The 18,562-nt window shown below is 37.7% G+C and overlaps 1 protein-coding gene and 1 long non-coding RNA gene across 10 annotated transcripts in view; one reads left to right on the top strand and one right to left on the bottom strand.

Annotated features, from left to right (window-relative positions):
• Window positions 1-18,562, bottom strand: part of KLHL7 (kelch like family member 7) — a 54,865-nt gene that overhangs the window by 2,042 nt on the left and 34,261 nt on the right. For all 8 annotated transcript variants that reach the window (XM_065938774.1, XM_065938776.1, XM_065938775.1 and 5 more), the window contains 3 exons: window positions 6,872-7,112; window positions 4,439-4,640; window positions 637-734 (listed from right to left, as the gene is read on the bottom strand). In XM_065938774.1, the coding sequence (XP_065794846.1) occupies window positions 637-734; window positions 4,439-4,640; window positions 6,872-7,112 (541 nt within the window). The remainder of the gene's footprint in view (window positions 1-636; window positions 735-4,438; window positions 4,641-6,871; window positions 7,113-18,562) is intronic.
• Window positions 1-18,562, top strand: part of LOC136170532 (uncharacterized) — a 46,101-nt gene that overhangs the window by 7,530 nt on the left and 20,009 nt on the right. For both annotated transcript variants that reach the window (XR_010663645.1, XR_010663644.1), the window contains exon 2: window positions 9,768-11,449. This is a non-coding gene — a long non-coding RNA (uncharacterized lncRNA). The remainder of the gene's footprint in view (window positions 1-9,767; window positions 11,450-18,562) is intronic.

The raw sequence follows: 18,562 nt of genomic DNA, 5'->3' as shown, positions 1-18,562 counted from the left end.
TTACTGAAGCCATGTGCTGTAGAACCTGTGCTCCGAACAAGAGGAGCCTGCATACCGTAACGAGAAAGTAGCTCCCACTCGCCACAACTAGAGAAAAGGCTGCGTGTCAATGAAGACCAAGCACAGCCAAAAATAAATATAATTTTTTTTAAAGCAATAACTTTAGATTCTTTAGTACAACATTATTTATGAAAATAAAAATATCAAATATAATCAATTAGAAGAGTAATACTGATATGTTCATGAAGTGTTTAAAAAATGTTTGGAAACAGTGCCGTTCAGAGCCTGGACACGAGACCTAAAAATTAAATTTAAAAGTTTTAAAAGTTGTATTAAAGTTCAAATATTTCTGTCACTCAACACTTCTTAAGTTAGAGTGATGCCATTCCCCAGAGGGCAAAAGCCATCTGAGACTGTCACAATGACTGCTGGCTATTACCTACATTCATGGACAAGAATGTTAAATGTATTATGACATTTCATAAAATGTTAGTTCCCAGAAACTATAAAAATAAATCTAACGATGCATGTAATTAATGCTTGTATCAAGATGTCAAGAAACATTATTAAAATTTAGGATAAGGAAATATCAGCAAATTCACTGATAATGTTGAACAGTGAATTAACATCACATACCTAAGCCATTCTGACCACCCACAGCAAATATCTTGTCTTTTACAAATACCAGCCCATGATTCTTTCTGGCTTCAATCATTGGACACAGCTCAGTCCACCTAAAAAAAATTAAGGAAAGTGTTTAGAGAGTGTTTAGAAAGTGCCTCTTGAGAACTGTGTATGCAGGTCAGGAAGCAACAGTTAGAACTGGACATGGAACAACAGACTGGTTCCAAATAGGAAAAGGAGTATGTCAAGGCTGTATATTGTCAACCTGCTTATTTAACTTACATGCAGAGTACATCATGAGAAACGCTGGGCTGGAGGAAGCACAAGCTGGAATCAAGATTGCTGGGAGAAATATCAATAACCTCAGATATGCAGATGACACCACCCTTATGGCAGAAAGTGAAGAAGAGCTAAAGAACCTCTTGATGAAAGTGAAAGTAGAGAGTGAAAAAGTTGGCTTAAAACTCAACATTCAGAAAACTAAGATCATGGCATCCGGTCCCATCACTTCATGGCAAATAGATGGGGAAACAGAGACTTTATTTTGGGGGGGCTCCAAAATCACTGCAGATGGTGACTGCAGCCATGAAATTAAAAGACACTCACTCCTTGGAAGGAAAGTTATGACCAAGTTAGACAGCATATTAAAAAGCAGAGACATTACTTTGCCAATAAAGGTCCATCTAGTCAAGGCTATGGTTTTTCCAGCGGTCATGTGTGGATGTGAGAGTTGGACTGTGAAGAAAGTTGAGCGCTAAAAAATTGATGTTTTTGAACTGTGGTGTTGGAGAAGACTCTTGAGAGTCCCTTGGACTGCAAGGAGATCCAACCAGTCCATCCTAAAGGAGATCAGTCCTGGGTGTTCATTGGAAGGACTGCTGCTGAAGCTGAAACTCCAATACTTTGGCCACCTGATGTGAAGAGCTGACTCATTTGAAAAGACCCTGATGCTGGGAAAGATTGAAGGCGGGAGAAGGGGATGACAGAGGATGAGATGGCTGGATGGCATCACCGACTCGATGGACATGAGTTTGAGTAAACTACGGGAGTTGGCGATGGACAGGGAGGCTTGGCGTGCTATGATTCATTGGGTCGCAAAAAGTCAGACACGACTGAGCGACTGAACTGAGCTGAACTGAGCACATTGCTGTGTTCACAGGCTCTATTATAAAGAATAAGATTGAGAATATAATGTGGACATATGTCAGAGAATAATTCAGGTAGCTTTAAACACACAATTTTGTTACTTTTTCTATGAGATTCAATCTCTTTTTGCCTAAACTCCCAGACATATAACTGACACCTGTGATTGTGCAGGTGGTGCTCTTAATGGGTGATAGAAATCAAAAGGCTCCAGACAACCACACATACACACACACACAAAAGAAGGGGGGGGGGGATATCTGGCATAAGTATAACTCTCTAATATGGTTATTTATAACTCGTCTTTTTAGAGCATAATGAAGAACTCTGAAATATCAACAACTCTTGTAGCCTTATATTTACATACTTCTGGTTTATTTTAAAAATAGTTCTGACAGTCAGTATTCTCATTTTCTGAGCATTTGGTTAAAGACCTTCCATTTTTCAGGATAAACACACAGGACCCCCAGGGGAAAAGGTCAGCATACAACTCAGAAGTGGGAGAGCCTGTACTCGACCTCTGACAGGCTCTGCACTCAGGGAGCTGTCAAAGTGCATTAAACAGAGTATCTGACTGGGAAGAACTCAATACACATACCCCTACTTTATGTTATAAAATAAGAGAATTTACACTAGCTTTTCACTTAGGAAAATTTAGGGAATTTAAATGTAATAGAAAATATACAGAATTCAAATTTAATACATAAGCTCAATATATACAAAAGAAATGCTAAGTTGTGTAAGTTTAAAAATATTCCCCAAACTGATTATATTCACCTAGTTTTTAAAAAAAAAATATTGATGTTGTAGATTCCTTTATACTTTTCCCCCGCTACTATGAACAAGAATATATTGATTTACACTGATACTGCCTGAATACAGATCTCAAAATTTAGAAGCCTGGAGTTTATATTGTATGGGTTCTACTTTTAAGACCTTTTTAAGAAATGAAACAATAATTAGGCAGCAGAGTGAACGAGATTACAGTTTTCCACCTGTATGCTTTCTGAGTATAGAATCTATGGGAGGCAAAGTAGAGACTGATACAGGAGGGGGGACCGTCTGTATACACCCTGCTCCTACTGTTTAGAACAAGAGGGGCTGGATAGCTAACTGGCTGGATGGACGGTAGATTACAATAAGGGGTATCCCCAGTGAGCCCTGGCCAGTACAAAGGTACATTTTTAAAAAATATTGAGAAGTATTAAGTTTGATGATCTCAAGAGATTTCCTAGTCTCAACAGTTTAGCAAAAGATAAGTTTTAAGATAGAAGTGCTAATTGCTCAGTCGTGTCCAATTCTTTGTGACCTCATGGACTGTAGCCCTCCAGGCTCCTCTGTCCATGGGATTTCCCAGGCAAGAATACTGGAGTAGGTTGCCATTCCATTCTCCAAGGGATCTTCCCAACCCAGGGATCAAACCCAGATCTCTTAAATTGCAGGCAGTTTCTTTACTGTCTGAGCTACTAAGGAAGCCCCAAGTTTCAAGATAAGCTTCTTTCAATTCTGTTCCTAACACGGGACACTAGTAGAGCAAAAAATGAGAAAAGAACAATTGCAACTGCACTTTTCTGTGGGAAAAGAGTTAATGGTTTTGCTTCCTTAAATCCTTCAAAAGTAGGTGGGAAGCACAAATAAGCAGCTGCTAATGACAATCATATTTTATAATTAAATATTTACTCTTAACTTAAAAAAAGCAATAGCTAGAGTAGAAGGCTTGTATGTTCTGTAGCCCGGCAGTATTTTCTAAATACAAACATTGAGCACAAGAGTTTTGGTGCAGTTCTTTGGCATAACATTTAAGTTGAACATATTTACCCAATAACTTTTTCTGGTAAAGGAAGAACAATCCTTTCAAATGAACAAGTGAATTTTCTTATTAAAGGTCTATGTATGTTTCTGATTATTAATAAAAGGTCTAACTGGAGTATCACCTGTGTTCATTTTCTCATTAGTCAGTTACACTATACTTTCCACCACTCCCACTATTCAGTAACTAGCACATTTCTTTCTTTCTTTCTTTTTTTTTTTTAAGCACATTTCTTTTGGTTGTACTGGATGGGTTCCATCATTAACAAGATCAGGAAAACTGGCTAACCATTTACTTCTTTATATTTTGCTTTTTTAAAAGGAGTTTACCTCCCAGTTGATTAAGAATAATTTTATTTAATAAATGTGAATCCAAACATACTTTAGTAAGCACAAATTTTTAAAAAAAGACATTATACTTAGGGCTATGGTTCATTAAAGCTATGAACCAATATATAATATTTATAATTAAAGGCAAATTTACCAGATTGTACATTGTTTTCCCCTCTCTACACTTCCTGATATCTCAAAAAAACCCAAAAAACAAAAAAAATGGCATTTTGAGTCTGATGAGTCAGTCATTTGCTCATCGTCAGGCATTTATTTATTGAACAAGCAGGAAAGAAAGAGAGGGGCTCCCACAAGATACGAGGTCAAGCCATATCTTAAGGTGTAGAGGAAGGGTCCAACCTATACACATGCCCCTGAACCTAGCACATTCTAAAGTGTATGTATTAATATACTCTTAATACAAGAACAAAATCCTTCTGTCGGGTTCCTTCTGCCTTTTAAGATTTTCCTCCTTGGAGCTTAAAGAATACAGTTAATAGTGAAGTCAGATTTTTAAATTGATGATACATACGTTTCTGTGGCAGGATCATAGACTTCACAGGAATTCAAGACTCGCCCAGAAACGTTGTTCCCTAAACTTCCACCACAAACATAGATCAGGCCATTGGCTTCCACCATCCCGTGGCTGCAGCGCTGAGTCAGCATGCTGGGCTTCGTGTGCCAGCTCTCAGTTCTCGTATCATAGCACTCAAATAAATACAGAGCTGAGTTTCCTGAAAAAGAAAAGGACCCCATCTTGATTAGCTTAATGTGTGTGTGTGGGGGGGGGGGGGTGGGTTGTGGTAGTGGGGGGAGCTTGGAGTGAGCTGAGGAGTTGAATCATTAATTCCTAGAGGAAAGATTTGAGGGTTGTAGAGTCTTGTCTTTTCTCAAGGAACAACAGCAGCAAAACACAGAAATAGTTTAAGAAAAAGCTATGCTTGTTTGTATAGGCCTTGGAAAATATTCAAAAAAGGATCTGTCAGAGAGCCTTGTTAATTGGTAATTAAACTTTCAGAGAACAAACTGGTTTGATTTCAGAAGATTTTCAAATTAAGTAAGAAACATTATTATGTCTTCCAGCCCAGTTATGCATGACAGGAATTAGCTAAATGTTTCTATAGAGGAGAAAAACAGCTGTTTACAGATGGCAAATCCATACCTTAAATTATAAAACTACTATTTGAGAGTATCCTAAGGATTGTCATTTAATATTCTAGAATAGCCACTGCATCATTAACAAAACTATTCTTCCTCACTGTTATCAGCTGTGTAGAGAATATTGTTGTATAAGAAGGCTCTGAAATCATGCCAGTCCATTTTTAAGTATACACTCATAGCATTGTTATGTTTCTGGTGTTCTTTGATTATACATTTTAATGGTAAGACACACTCATCCTGTTTTACAACTTCTGCACATTATAGGAGCTCAGTAAAGAGGTTTTTTTATTAGAAATGATACTATTAAAGGTCAAGTGTGTTTTTCTTTCCCAAGAAAAAAAGAAGTTAGAACTTAATGAAATTATTGCTCATCTCCCAGTTTTCTCAACTTTTCTAATATTTAAAAACAATAGCACCCTTGTAATTCTCTTTCAAAACCAAAGCCTACAAAGAGCAAATATGAAAGAATACCAAATGGAAGAAGTAATATCATGACTAACAGTAACATCTTTTTAACTTTTTAAATATTTCCAATCTAGTAGATACAGTCCGTTGACACAAGGGAAATAAACAGTATATAGTAGATACAAAAAAAGTTACTATTTAAGTGAAAAACTAAGTAGAGTAAATGATGAAGAAATGTAGTTATTTACTATACTTTCTACAAAAAGTATATCTATAAGACACTTCCTACTATATTAAGGATTTATTGTTATTTCAAATATGCTGAATTAGACATTCTGTGAAGAATGCTTTTAAAGAGGGGAAAGGTCACCTCCTAAAATCACATTTAGAAAATATAACCTTTCTTGTATTCATTTTACAAACATTTGGGGGTGGGGAGTAAAAAATAAATATGCTGACCAAAAGTAAAACATTCTTTGGGCTAATATAAAAATCAAAGAAAATAAAAAGACTAACATTTAAATTCCACACCTTATAGTTACTTGGTCTTCCTAGTTTTCTTTAAAAGTCCATTATTTAGCTAAAGAAATTACTTGAAAAGATGGAAGCATATAAAAGCTAATATGCATCTAGTCTGCATGTAGAATATTCATTTAGAAAATTTTTTCATTTAGAAAAGGAACACTAGTAGACACTAATAAATTATCAATGAAAATGGTTTTTATACCCATACCCACATCCTGTTCTGATCAAAAAGCCCAAGATACGATTATCAGTCATTACATTAAAAAGTGAAAGCATGAAGCAAATGAAAAAGATTCGTCTTACCTTTTTCTGATACAAAAAAAGCAAAGATAATAGATTTTAAAAGCTTGACTATAATAAAGAGATCTTAAAGGGTCTACAAGTAAGCCAAATTCAAACTTCAGTTTGAAATCTTTAAAGCAAATAATATGTATGCATGTATACATTCATGCTAAGTCACTTCAGTCATGTCCAACTCTGTGACCCTAGGCACCGTAGCCCACCAGGCTCCTCTGTCCATGGGACTCTAAAGGCAAGACTACTGGAGCGGGTTGTCATTCCCTTCTCCAAGATTAGGTATATAAAATAACTAATTCACATGGCACCAATGAAATTCAAATCCAGATGACGTCAATGAAAGCTTTATCATGACAGAAATTGGATAATTAACATAATTTAAGATGAAGTTCTCTTAATGATTTCTATAGAGTAAGGTAAACCTTCAGGGAAATGTGCTCTAAAATATGACAGCTATGTATTTAAATTATGTCAAAAAGTATTTGGACAAATAATACCAACTCTTTTATTTAGATATAAAAGCCTATATATACGCTTGGCTTTAAAGCACAAATACAAACACTGAATAAGTCCTTACCAACTTCGGAACCTCCGGATGTATAAATTTTGCCTTCTGCAGCACACGCAGCAAGGCTGTCTCGAGGTGTTGGAGGGCCCAGTTTGGAATACCAGCTATCCTTAACGACATTATAACAGTCCATTCGCTTTATAGGGAAAAGCTGGGAGCCACCCAAAATGTAAACTACATTGTCCCAAAACACGCATGCTGCATCTCTTCGTTTTTCAAAGGGGCAGCGGATGTCTGTCCAGCTATAATCCTGTAATAGGAAAGGACAGGAAGCTTTCAATGATGGAAAAATATAATTGGAAAGGAGGAAGCAAAGATACAGCCGAGAATATACAAAACACAAGAATATGTTAGTTTATCAGTATATATAAGAATGTTGGGCTTGAAACTTATCTAATTTTGTGTGATTTCTTCTTCAGAATGTTGGTTAATTGTGGCAGAAGGCAAGAGGAAGACAGAGATGGCTTTGGGTCTTTTCTGGCTCTAAAATAAACTAATACATTTGCATTCATCACTACCACCCAGTCTTCTATTCCTTCTGTTACTGAGGATAATAACACAAGAAAATTCTAAAATAAGTAGTTTTATTAAAGAAAGACTTTTTAAAAAAGGAAATAGTGCATTCCTTCCTTGCCAGATGTATAGTGATGTAAATAATTAATGGATAATTTGAAGCTTAACTGCCATTATCCTACTGATGTCTAAAGACAAAGGCATTTTATAGACTTCTGAGATATTTTTTGTAAATATTCAGTTGAGTCAGTATAGTCAGCCAGACTCTTAAAGTTGTGATATTTATGATATACTTGGATAATTTGAATAATCTGGAAGCTCAAATTTTTCCTTCTCAATAGAAGAAATGAGCACCTATCAGCTCTTCACAAAAAAGGCTGCTCACAGCACCACCACTTTGTTTGAAGCCCGTGCCTTTCTATGAAAATATGTGGGGGAATGCTTCCAAAGTTACAGCTTGTTGGATCCTCCCCCTTTTAAAGCAAGGAAGCTACAGTGTTCTGGCTGCATTCTGAAAATGGCTGAAAATAATTAGGGTCAGACCAAAATCGAGACAATTCCCAATCTTATCAAGCAAAGCACTGTGTGTGATTGATTAATACTGAGTTCCCTTTGGAAAAATCTGACTGATATCTATCATGCTAGCTCATCAAAGCATCATAGGACATAAGGGATGATCTCTCCAGGAAAAAGAGCACCTGATGTAGAGTATCTTGACTCCCAGTAATGATAAACATTCTGCTTCGTAGGTGACTGGAGAAACAGAGCCTTAATCCCTTTTTTATTCTCAAAGTTGGGTCTAGTGAGTCCCCCTGGGCTGCCCAGTGGTATGTTTATTGGTAGGCACACAAAACTGTAGGGTAAACATCGTCCTGAAATTTCAGTTCTACTCAATGGATTTGAAAAACTGAGGAAGAATATTTTAGAAATTTGTTTCCTTAGGGAAACTGCATAGTACAGAATGGGAAAAAGTAAGCAACAGAATATTCTACAGGGAGTAATATCTCAAAAGCAAACAAAGTTAATCTCTTACATATTATGCAAATTACTCATAATTCCTACCTGACCAGGTTGAATAGTAGAGAAATACAATCTTATTAATTAGATCCGTTATATTTAGTGAACCTCAAGTCTTGCCCCTCTTATACCCAATTTATTTGATGTTAGAAAGTAATATGCAAACAATTCCAAAGATATCTTTAAGAACATGTTTCCAAGCTCTTCCTTAATTTCAGGATGAGAAAGTTAGTCAGACATTCTTTGAAGTGGTGTCTAACATCTGCTACTTTTCAAAATAAAAAGAGCTACCCATGCAGATGCTGGATCTAAGAAAACAAAAATGCTACTTCTTTTAGCTCAGTGAACTTACACTGACACTAGGACATGAGGTTCAGAAGAGTGAAGTAATTTGAAAGAGCCTGGTGACAATAATTCTAACTTTCCAGTACTACTCAAGGACCTGAGTAGGGAATGGAAGATCATTAAGTCATCCAGGGCTAGGTTATGCTTCATACTCAAGAATTAAAATAAATTGCTCTGTCAGAACTCTTAAGTCCAAGGGAACTGATTAGCTAGTGTGTATGCACTGTGTGTGTGAGACACAAGAATAGGCATATGCTTCTATCTACTTGGAATTTGGGCTCTGATTTCTTTAGAAGTCCTCAAAGTTTTAAAATCTTTTCCAACTCTTCCACTATACATGTTAAACATCATGCTTGATAAATATTAGCCATATATAATATTCTGCCTAATAGTTCATCTTCTAGGCAGATAAGTGAAATGATCTTTCTTTGCAAGAATTTCTACCTAGAATGAAAAATAAGACTTCATTTCACATAAACAGTAATGTTTTATACTTGGGCTCATTATATGTATCTGTCAGGTGTTAAATGCACCTGTATCATCTGGCTTAGATTGTATGCAGGGGAGTTTACGGTATTTTTTCCTGTGTGTATGTGGGCCAACCTCCCTTGGAAATATGCCCAATTCCTTCAATCTACGCTTCATCCAAAATAGAGAATGGGATTTAACATCTGCCCTTTAATAACTTATACTATGTAAGTTATATATTGCCTAAGAGATGTGCGTAGTTGAAGAAGCAAGCAGAGAGGGGAAAACAACAGATGGGAAGTCAGGCCTGTCAGCTTAGTGGATATGAGTGCCAGTCTTATTCCACTGATGGGACCACTCCCAATCTGGGGCCTGGAGGTGGAGGAAGAATTACTTATGGCTCTCTGCACACATGGACCGTGGGCAAGGTAAAAGCACATGGAGCTTTCATGTTAGCAGCAGATGGATGAGCAGCATTAGAGTCACAGTGTGTATGTGTGAGTGGGAAATTGTTACCCCCAAAATATAATTTAATTCAGTTAAGTTTTATTATCCATTCTAGGCGAAGTTGGCTTAAACTCAACATTCAAATAACTAAGATCATGGCATCTGGTCCCATCACTTCATGGCAAATAGATGGGGAAACAATGGAAACAGTGACAGACTTTATTTTGGGAGGCTCCAAAATCACTGCAGATGGTGACTATAGCCATGAAATTAAAAGATGCTTCCTCCTTGGAAGAAAAGTTATGACCAACCTAGACAGCATATTCAAAAGTAGAGATATTAATTTGCCGACAAAGATCTGTCTTAGTCAAAGCTATGGTTTTTCCATTAGTCATGTACGGATGTGAGAGTTGGATTATAAAGAAAGCTGAGCGCCAAAGAATTGATGCTTTTGGGGCGGGGCCCCGGCGTTGGAAAAAAAAAGAATTGATGCTTTTGAACTGTGGTGTTGGAGAAGACTCTTGAGAGTCCCTTGGCCTGCAAGAAGATCCAACCAGTCTGTCCTAAAGGAAATCAGTCCTAAATATTAATTAGAAGGACTATGCTGAAGCTGAAACTCCAATACTTTGGCCACCTGATGTGAAGAGCTGACTCATTGGAAAAGACCCTGATGCTGGGAAAGATTGAAGGTGGGAGAAGGGGACGATAGAGGATGAGGTGGTTGGATAGCATCACTGACTGGATGAACATGAGTTTGAGTAACCTCCGGGAGTTGGTGATGGACAGGGAAGCCTGATGTGCTGCAGTCCATGGGGTTGTAAAGAATTGGACACAACTGAGTGACTGAACTGAACTAGGCAAGGTTCTATGCTTAGCTGCTGAGAAGATATTAAAATAAGAAAACTGGAAAGTCTAGAAAAACACAGGTAGAAGGATTTAAGTTTTGACAAATCACCTATGCATGCATCCCCACATACTATAGAGACACACCCAAGGATAAAGTCCTATCTTTCCCGGTCCCAGTCAACCTTTCTTGCCTCTGCTGTGATACATCACATTCTAGACTTTTTTCAGGATCAAGGCTTTTTTTTGCAAGCTTCTCTGATTTCCTTTTTCTGAATTCCTACCACACTAAAGAGGGGAGTTGACAACAGAGCACTTCATTACATCTTGCGTGATTTTTCAGCTGTAGGACACTGCTGCAGGAAGTGAAAAGCTTCTGGAGTTGATAGGATGTAGTATTTTTCTTCAAATGCCTTAAGGCAAAAATATGAGCCTGATATTTTCCTTAAGAGAAATGACTGATTTATATAATCTGCATTCTGAAAACACATGAATCCTCAAATAATAGAAACACTACACATGTAAATTTTAAATAAGATAACCAAAATGCAGTATGAAAGAAACTTTTTAAAAATAAAGACTTGAGAACTTTATTTTGTATCATTTTGAGAGAAAATCAAGCAAAACTAGGGGTGAAAGGTTTCTGCCAGATGCCACAGCATTCCTAGACACAGTTTCATGAAAAGTACACCTATATCTAAATTCCTTTTTTAAAGGAAATAGAATCCATTCAGTTAATATGTTGTATGCTTTTTCTTTTTATGAAAAAATTTAACGATATATTCATACTTAAGATTAAATATATTCTTTTCTTTCTCTTTCTATCTAAACTCTATCAGTAAGCCCTCGAGAAGTTCCATGAAGCTTGCTGGACAAATCCATCCCAGAGGGATCTCTTCTTTTCAGACCACTGCTGCTGTCATTATCTATTTTGTACTAAGAGTTAATTCTGAGGTAGGTTGATAAGGAGTCTGGGGCCTTCCTTATACAAATGTTTTATTTTTCTACATTCCTTCACCTTAATCACATGTTTTTTTTTCTTAAGATCTGAGTTGTTATGGCAACAATCTATCTTGCCTAAGACCAACTTTATTCAAGCCCAGAACTAATGACTACACAATAAAACAACTCATCTTGCTCAAGGGTATGTTTTTCCTTAAGCCCTAAACTAATGATTATATTCTTTGGAACTCTGCATTCAAATGAGTCTACCTTTCCTTTTCTCCTTTGCCTTTCGCTTCTCTTCTTTTCACAGCTATTTGTAAGGCCTCTTCAGACAAACATTTTGCCTTTTTCCATTTCTTTTTCTTGGGGATGGTCTTGATCCCTGCCTCCTGTACAATGTCACGAACCTCCGTCCATAGTTCTCCAGGCATTCTGTCTATCAGATCTAATCTCTTGAATCTATTTCTCACTTCCACTGTAAAATCATAAGGAATTTGATTTAGAGCATACCTGAATGGTCTAGTGGTTTTCCCTACTTTCTTCAATTTAAGTCTGAATTTGGCAATAAGGAGTTCATGATCTGAGCCACAGTCAGCTCCCAGTTTTGTTTTTGCTGACTGTATAGAGCTTCTCCATCTTTGGCTGCAAAGAATATAAACAATCTGCCTTTGGTATTGACCATCTGGTGATGTCCATGTCTAGAGTCTTCTCTTGCGTTGTTGGAAGAGGGTGCTTGCAAACTCTATTAGACTTTGCCCTGCTTCATTTTGTACTCCAAGGCCAAATTATAGCAAGAATAGAAAGGAGAGATAAGAAAGCCTTCCTGAGTGATCAATGCAAAGAAATAAGGAAAACAATAGAATGGGAAAGACTAGAGATCTCTTCAAGAAAATTAGAGATACCAAGGGAATATTTCACGCAAAGATGGACACAATAAAGGACAGAAATGGTATGGACCTAACAGAAGCAGAAGATATTAAGAAGAGGTAGCAAGAATACACAGAAGAACTATATAAAAAGATCTTCACGACTCAAATAATCACGATGGCGCAATCACTCACCTAGAGCCGGACATCCTGGAATGCGAGGTCAAGTGGTCATTAGGAAGCATCACTATGAACAAAGCTAGTGGAGGTGATGGAATTCCAGTTAAGCTATTTCAAATCCTAAAAAATGATGCTGTGAAAGTGCTGCACTCAATATGCCAGCAAATGTGGAAAACTCAACAGCGGCCACAGGACTGGTAAAGGTCAGTTTTCATTCCAATCCCAAAGAAAGGCAATGCCAAAGAATGCTCAAACTACCACACCATTGCACTCGTCTCACAGGCTAGCAAAGTAATGCTCAAAATCCTCCAAGCCAGGCTTCAACAGTACATTAACCGTGAATTTCAGATGTTCAAGCTGGATTTACAAAAGGCAGAGGAACCAGAGATCAATTGCCAACATCTGCTGGATCATCGAAAAAGCAAGAGTTCCAGAAAAACATCTACTTCTGCTTTGTTGACTATGCCAAAGCCTTTGACTGTGTGGATCACGACAAACTGTGGAAAATTCTTCAAGAGATGGGACTACCAGACCATCTGACCTGCCTCTTGAGAAATCTGTATGCACGTCAGGAAGCAACAGTTAGAACTGGACATGGAACAGACTGGTTCCAAATAGGGAAAGGAGTACATCAAGGCTGTATATTGTCACCTTGCTTATTTAACTTATATGCAGAGTACATCATGAGAAACGCTGGGCTGGAGGAAGCACAAGCTGGAATCAAGACTGTTGGAAGAAATATCAATAACCTCAGATATGCAGATGACACCACCCTTATGGCAGAAAGTAAAGAAGAGCTAAAGAGCCTCTTGATGAAAGTGAAAGAGGAAAATGAAAAAGTTGGCTTAAAACTCAACATTCAGAAAACTAAGATCATGGCATCCAGCCCCATCACTTCATGGCAAATAGATGGGGAAACAATGGAAACAGTGACAGACTTTATTTTCTTGGGCTCCAAAATCACTGCAGATGGTGATTGCAGCCATGAAATTAAGACGTTTGCTCCCTGGAAGAAAAGTTATCACCAACCTAGATAGCATATTCAAAAGTAGAGACATTAATTTTCTGACAAAGATCTGTCTAGTCAAAGCTATGGTTTTTCCAATAGTCATATGTGGATGTGAGAGTTGGACTATAAAGAAAGCTGAGCTCCAAAAAATTGATGCTTTTGAACTGTGGTGTTGGAGAAGACTCTTGAGAGTCCCTTGGACTGCAAGGAGATCCAACCAGTCCATCCTAAAGGAGATCAGTCCCGGGTGTTCATTGGAAGGACTGCTCTCGAAGCTGAAACTCCAATACTTTGGCCACCTGATGTGAAGAGCTGACTCATTTGAAAAGACCCTGATGCTGGGAAAGATTGAAGGCGGGAGGAGAAAGGAACAGAGGATGAGATGGTTGGATGGCATCACCGACTCAATGGACATGAGTTTGAATAAGCCTCGGGACTTGGTGATGGACAGGGAAGCCTGGTGTGCTGCGGTGCATGGGGTGGCAAAGATTGGGACACTGAGCTGAACTGAACTGAATGATTATATAACAATGTATCTTGCTCAAGGACATGTTTCTCCTTCTTAACAGGAGCCTTCTGACTCATTCTATTAAGACTTATGTCCTAGGAGTGGGCCTGGTAAGACCTTTCTATTGTTAGCAACCAGTTGAAAAAGTATATAAGGTCTTGATAAGTCTGAGTGGGACACTCTCTGCCTCCTTCTGATGTCTGTGTCATAAGCTTTCTCTGTCCCTTTTTCACTGTAATAAACTCTGCTACACAAAAGCTCTGAGTGATCAAGCCTTGTCTCTGGTTCCGAAGCTAAATTTTTTTCTTCAGAGATCATGAATCTGACACGGTTCAGTGTAAGCTATCAGTGTCATGACTTTAACTGGTTATGTTCAGTGGCTGCTTCACTGACATCAGTCTCCATCTTCTGTAACTGCTTCAAGGTTGTGTATACCTCACACACTTTGAGTTTGAGGGACAGGACTGTGATATATATCCTTCACAATCCCCGCTGCTGCCGAACCCCAAAATTTCAAATTCTGGTTAAACTGCACTTTACAACCAGCTGACTGTACAATTCGCTGTTGTACAACCTGTTGTTTATAACAGCTGAAGTTAATTATCTCTTATACTGATTACCGATTTTCAAAGAAAATCATCACAAGAAACCTATCTGAGCACGATTTAATCCTTCTAGAATAATAGTTCTTACTGTGCCTTGGGATCATCATGTGAACAATTACCAAAGGTAGCCAATAGTAAATTCCAAGTGACATGATATAGTAAAAATAGTGATAATTTCTTTCACTCCCAGGTGGTTTTCTTCAGCCTGACTCTTGGCCCACTAGCATTGCATTTATGTACCCACTACCCTCTAGCTAATTCCAGGATGACTAGAATCCTTCAAAACACCACATAGATTTATCTTTCCTAGTCTCCTCATCCTTTCCCACCCAGGGCCCTCAATCAAATGCCTAAAACTTTTTTCTGTCTGCTCTCAGTCTTTCAAGGGGACTCATCTGTTAATTGGTAATAATTATGGCTGACTGTGGCTTATGAGAGTAACTCTGAAGTCATCCCTCCCATGGTGAGTTGTATTTTCACCAAGCTTTCTTGCAGACACAGTGATTAAACACAAAAGGAAGTGATACCTGAAGCGGGGAACTTCAGGTACCACACCTGTGTGGGGTACAAGGGCTGTGAGGCTGACGTTAGAACAAAACTACAGAAGTGTGTTATGGGGATGCTTGATAAGGAAAAAAAAAAGAGGCTATCAATATTCCTATTTTGGAAAACATTTTAGGAAGGCACTCTACTGAGAATTCACCTCAGAATGTGTTCCAATCTCTTCTATCTGAACTTGAGAACCACCAAACTGCCTGCAAACAATCAGGTGTGAGAAATACCTAATGTACATAAGCTGCAAAGAACACTGGTTTTACCACTGGTACCTATTATAGTGACAACTAAGAATGTTTAAAGGATACCCATGTTGACCCATACTTGTATTCCAGCAATGTCAGTCCCTGGGGGATATAGCTATGGGTCCAACCCACCTGGGATTACTGCTGTCCTTTGTGGAGATTCTGTTCTGACAGATGCTCCTGATCATTTCAGCAGCACTTACTCTTGGACTTCAGTACACTACTTGTACAACACTCTGCTGGTGACAAACACCACTGATGCACTCTTACAAAAACTTCTCTAATTTTTTAATGCAACAACATTTTCCTATAAGGCTTATACTTCTTTTACGCACAAGTCTTTTAAAATCATATGCAACATACAATTGCCAAGTTCCACCTTGATGACAGTGTAGCACTGTCTCCGTACACGCTAGGCCAGACACTAAGCTCAGTGATGAGTCTACTTCAGAGTTATGAGCAGGAAAAGGTACTTAGAGGCAATTCTCTGGCGGTCCAGTGTTAGGACTCCATTCTCTCATTGCCGAGTGTCCTGGTAGGGGAACTAAAAGTCCCACAAGTGTGTGGTGAAGCCAAAAGAAAAAGATACTCAGCATAGACATTTTGAATCTGACGGCTCTGTAAAACATGGCACCATTGGTTTTCTGCCTTTGCAACTGGGAATGGTCCTCACTGTGTTGTTCTTACTCCTTGTCTGGTTTTAGCAGGGTATATGCAGAATCCCTTTTTCTCTGGGGCAGAATCTCTTATTTCTCCACCATGTGAAAGTGGTGAGCCAAGACCCCTATAAAGTTTTAAGCCCTCAAAGCTTATCATTTCACTGACAGGAATAGTCCAAATAATCTGGTCAATTAAGTCAACTTTTATTTTAGCATCAGTATTATAAAACATATAAAATATGCTACAATTTGAGAACACAAATTCTAAGAACAGAGCACTGGATTCAGACAAATAATTCTTCAGTAATCATTAAACACTTGATAAACACAGGGACAGTGGGGAAGGGGAAGACTCAGCAAAATTCATGAAAGGACCACGACAAGAACAGTATCATTTCAATTCAATATAGCAACCCCAGATTTCTACTATTTTATCTACTTATCTACTAGAAAAAATATTAATATTTTTTCTTATCATCTTTCAACCAGCAATTAATATAAACATTTGCTGCTTCTCATGAGTGATATCCAAGAAATATCTAAAGACAACACTTTATAGGGATACTGCTTAATTCTAGATAATTCAATTAAGTAGCACTGCTTAAATTGTCTCTTTGAAGGAGATCAATCAGTGAAAATATACATTTGAGACAGGTACAGGACACATGTCAATGATAGTTAGAACCATTTTACCATCTCTGAAAATGTTAAATTCAAGAATTTTAAAACAATTCCTATACAGTATTTATTATTAAGCAGCCTACTTGAAATGGAAGATGAAATAATGTTCACTTTGGAGATTCAAGGTAAATAATAACTTATAGAGAAATCAGCCTCCTGATTTTTAATATTAGAAATAAAGACAATCAACTTATATTAAAATATGAAATAAGAGTAAATGGTAAAAATTTTTAAGATGTAGTTTCTAGCAAAAAGAAAGGAGAGGGTGGAACTTCCAGCAGAAATATTTAATAAATATGATAATGGGTTGCTAATAGTATTAACATTAGGAAACGAGTAATAATTGATGAAATAAGAATGTTAAAAAGAATATTTATATTGGTAGTTATATCCTCAATTATATAAATTTTTCCACTGTAAGTCTAAGAACTTGTGATTGAGTATACAGAAGAGCACCAAGTATGTGCTATTTATAAAAGCAAAGCAAGACATCAAATGAGATTTCTGAAGTTACAGTCTCATTTCCAGGCTCGTGCAGCACACTCATCTTTTTTCAACTGTTCAATAAAAAAAAAAAAAATCAAGGAAATTGTTACAACTACAGACCAGAAACAAGTGCTAGTAGTCATTCTATATTTGCCTTACTCTAAAAACAGTGCTGTGTCCCAAATGAAGTCAGTATTCTCCTTCTACCTCTGTACATCAAACCAGACATCTACTATAAGATAAAGTATTTACCAAAACATACTTTAATTGCTTTTTTAACTGTCAAAATCAACATCAAATTAGGAGGGATGCAACTATCATCAACCTGAAAGCTGTGGTTCATAGAATTATAATTTAAGCTCCTATGACTTCAGATTTTCCTTGGGGGAAAAAAAAGAACTGGTAAGTTTCCTGCTCCTGACTCAGAAGGATCCTGAAAAATTAAAAAACAATGAAATTAAATAGCCACTGAAATGTCAACAGTCTTAACATTACGTAGCATGAAACAGATGTGTAGGTGCATCAACCTGCTAAGCACACTGACACTGCGCCTACTGCACGGTGCTGCACAGGCACCCAGCCTTACGGTACCTGCATTCACTCCGTCTTCTACTAAGGAAGGAAACTAGATGTCTTTAAAGAAAAAAAAATCAGCCTATATTCTGGACTGTAGATATATATATGACCCAAGAGCAGGTCACAGGGACACTCCAAATATGGTGATATTTAACCAATCTAACCTGCCCACTCCTTCCCCGGAGGTCTTTTTGGTATCTGGCATCATATATCCTCTGTGGGTTATATGAGTCACCACCCTTATGGCAGAAAGCAAAGAAGATCTAAGAGCCTCTTGATAAAAGTGAAAGGGGAGAGTGAAAAAGCTGGTTTAAAACTCAACATTCAGAAAACCAAGTTCATGGCATCCGGTTCCATCACTTCATGGCAAACAGATGGGGAAACAATGGAAACAGTGACAGACTTTATTTTCTGGGGCTCCAAAATCACTGCAGATGGTGACTGCAGCCATGAAATTAAAAGATGCTGCTCCTTGGAAGAAAAGCTATGACCAACCTAGACAGCATATTAGAAAGCAGAGACATTACTTTGCTGACATAGATCCGTCTAGTCAAAGCTATGGTTTTTCCAGTAGTCATGTATGGATGTGAGAGTTGGATTATAAAGAAAGCTGAGGGCCAAAGAATTGATGCTTTTGAACTGTGGTGTTGGAGAAGACTCTTGAGAGTCCCTTGAACTGCAAGAAGATCCAACCAGTCCATCCTAAAGGAAATCAGTCCTTAATATTCACTGGGAGAACTAATGCTGAAGCT

This window comes from Muntiacus reevesi, chromosome 6 (assembly GCF_963930625.1).
Source record: "Muntiacus reevesi chromosome 6, mMunRee1.1, whole genome shotgun sequence".
In the NCBI taxonomy this organism is placed as follows: Eukaryota; Metazoa; Chordata; class Mammalia; order Artiodactyla; family Cervidae; genus Muntiacus; species Muntiacus reevesi.
Note: the sequence above shows the minus strand (reverse complement) of the source record. Positions and strands in the feature narration are given on the sequence as shown.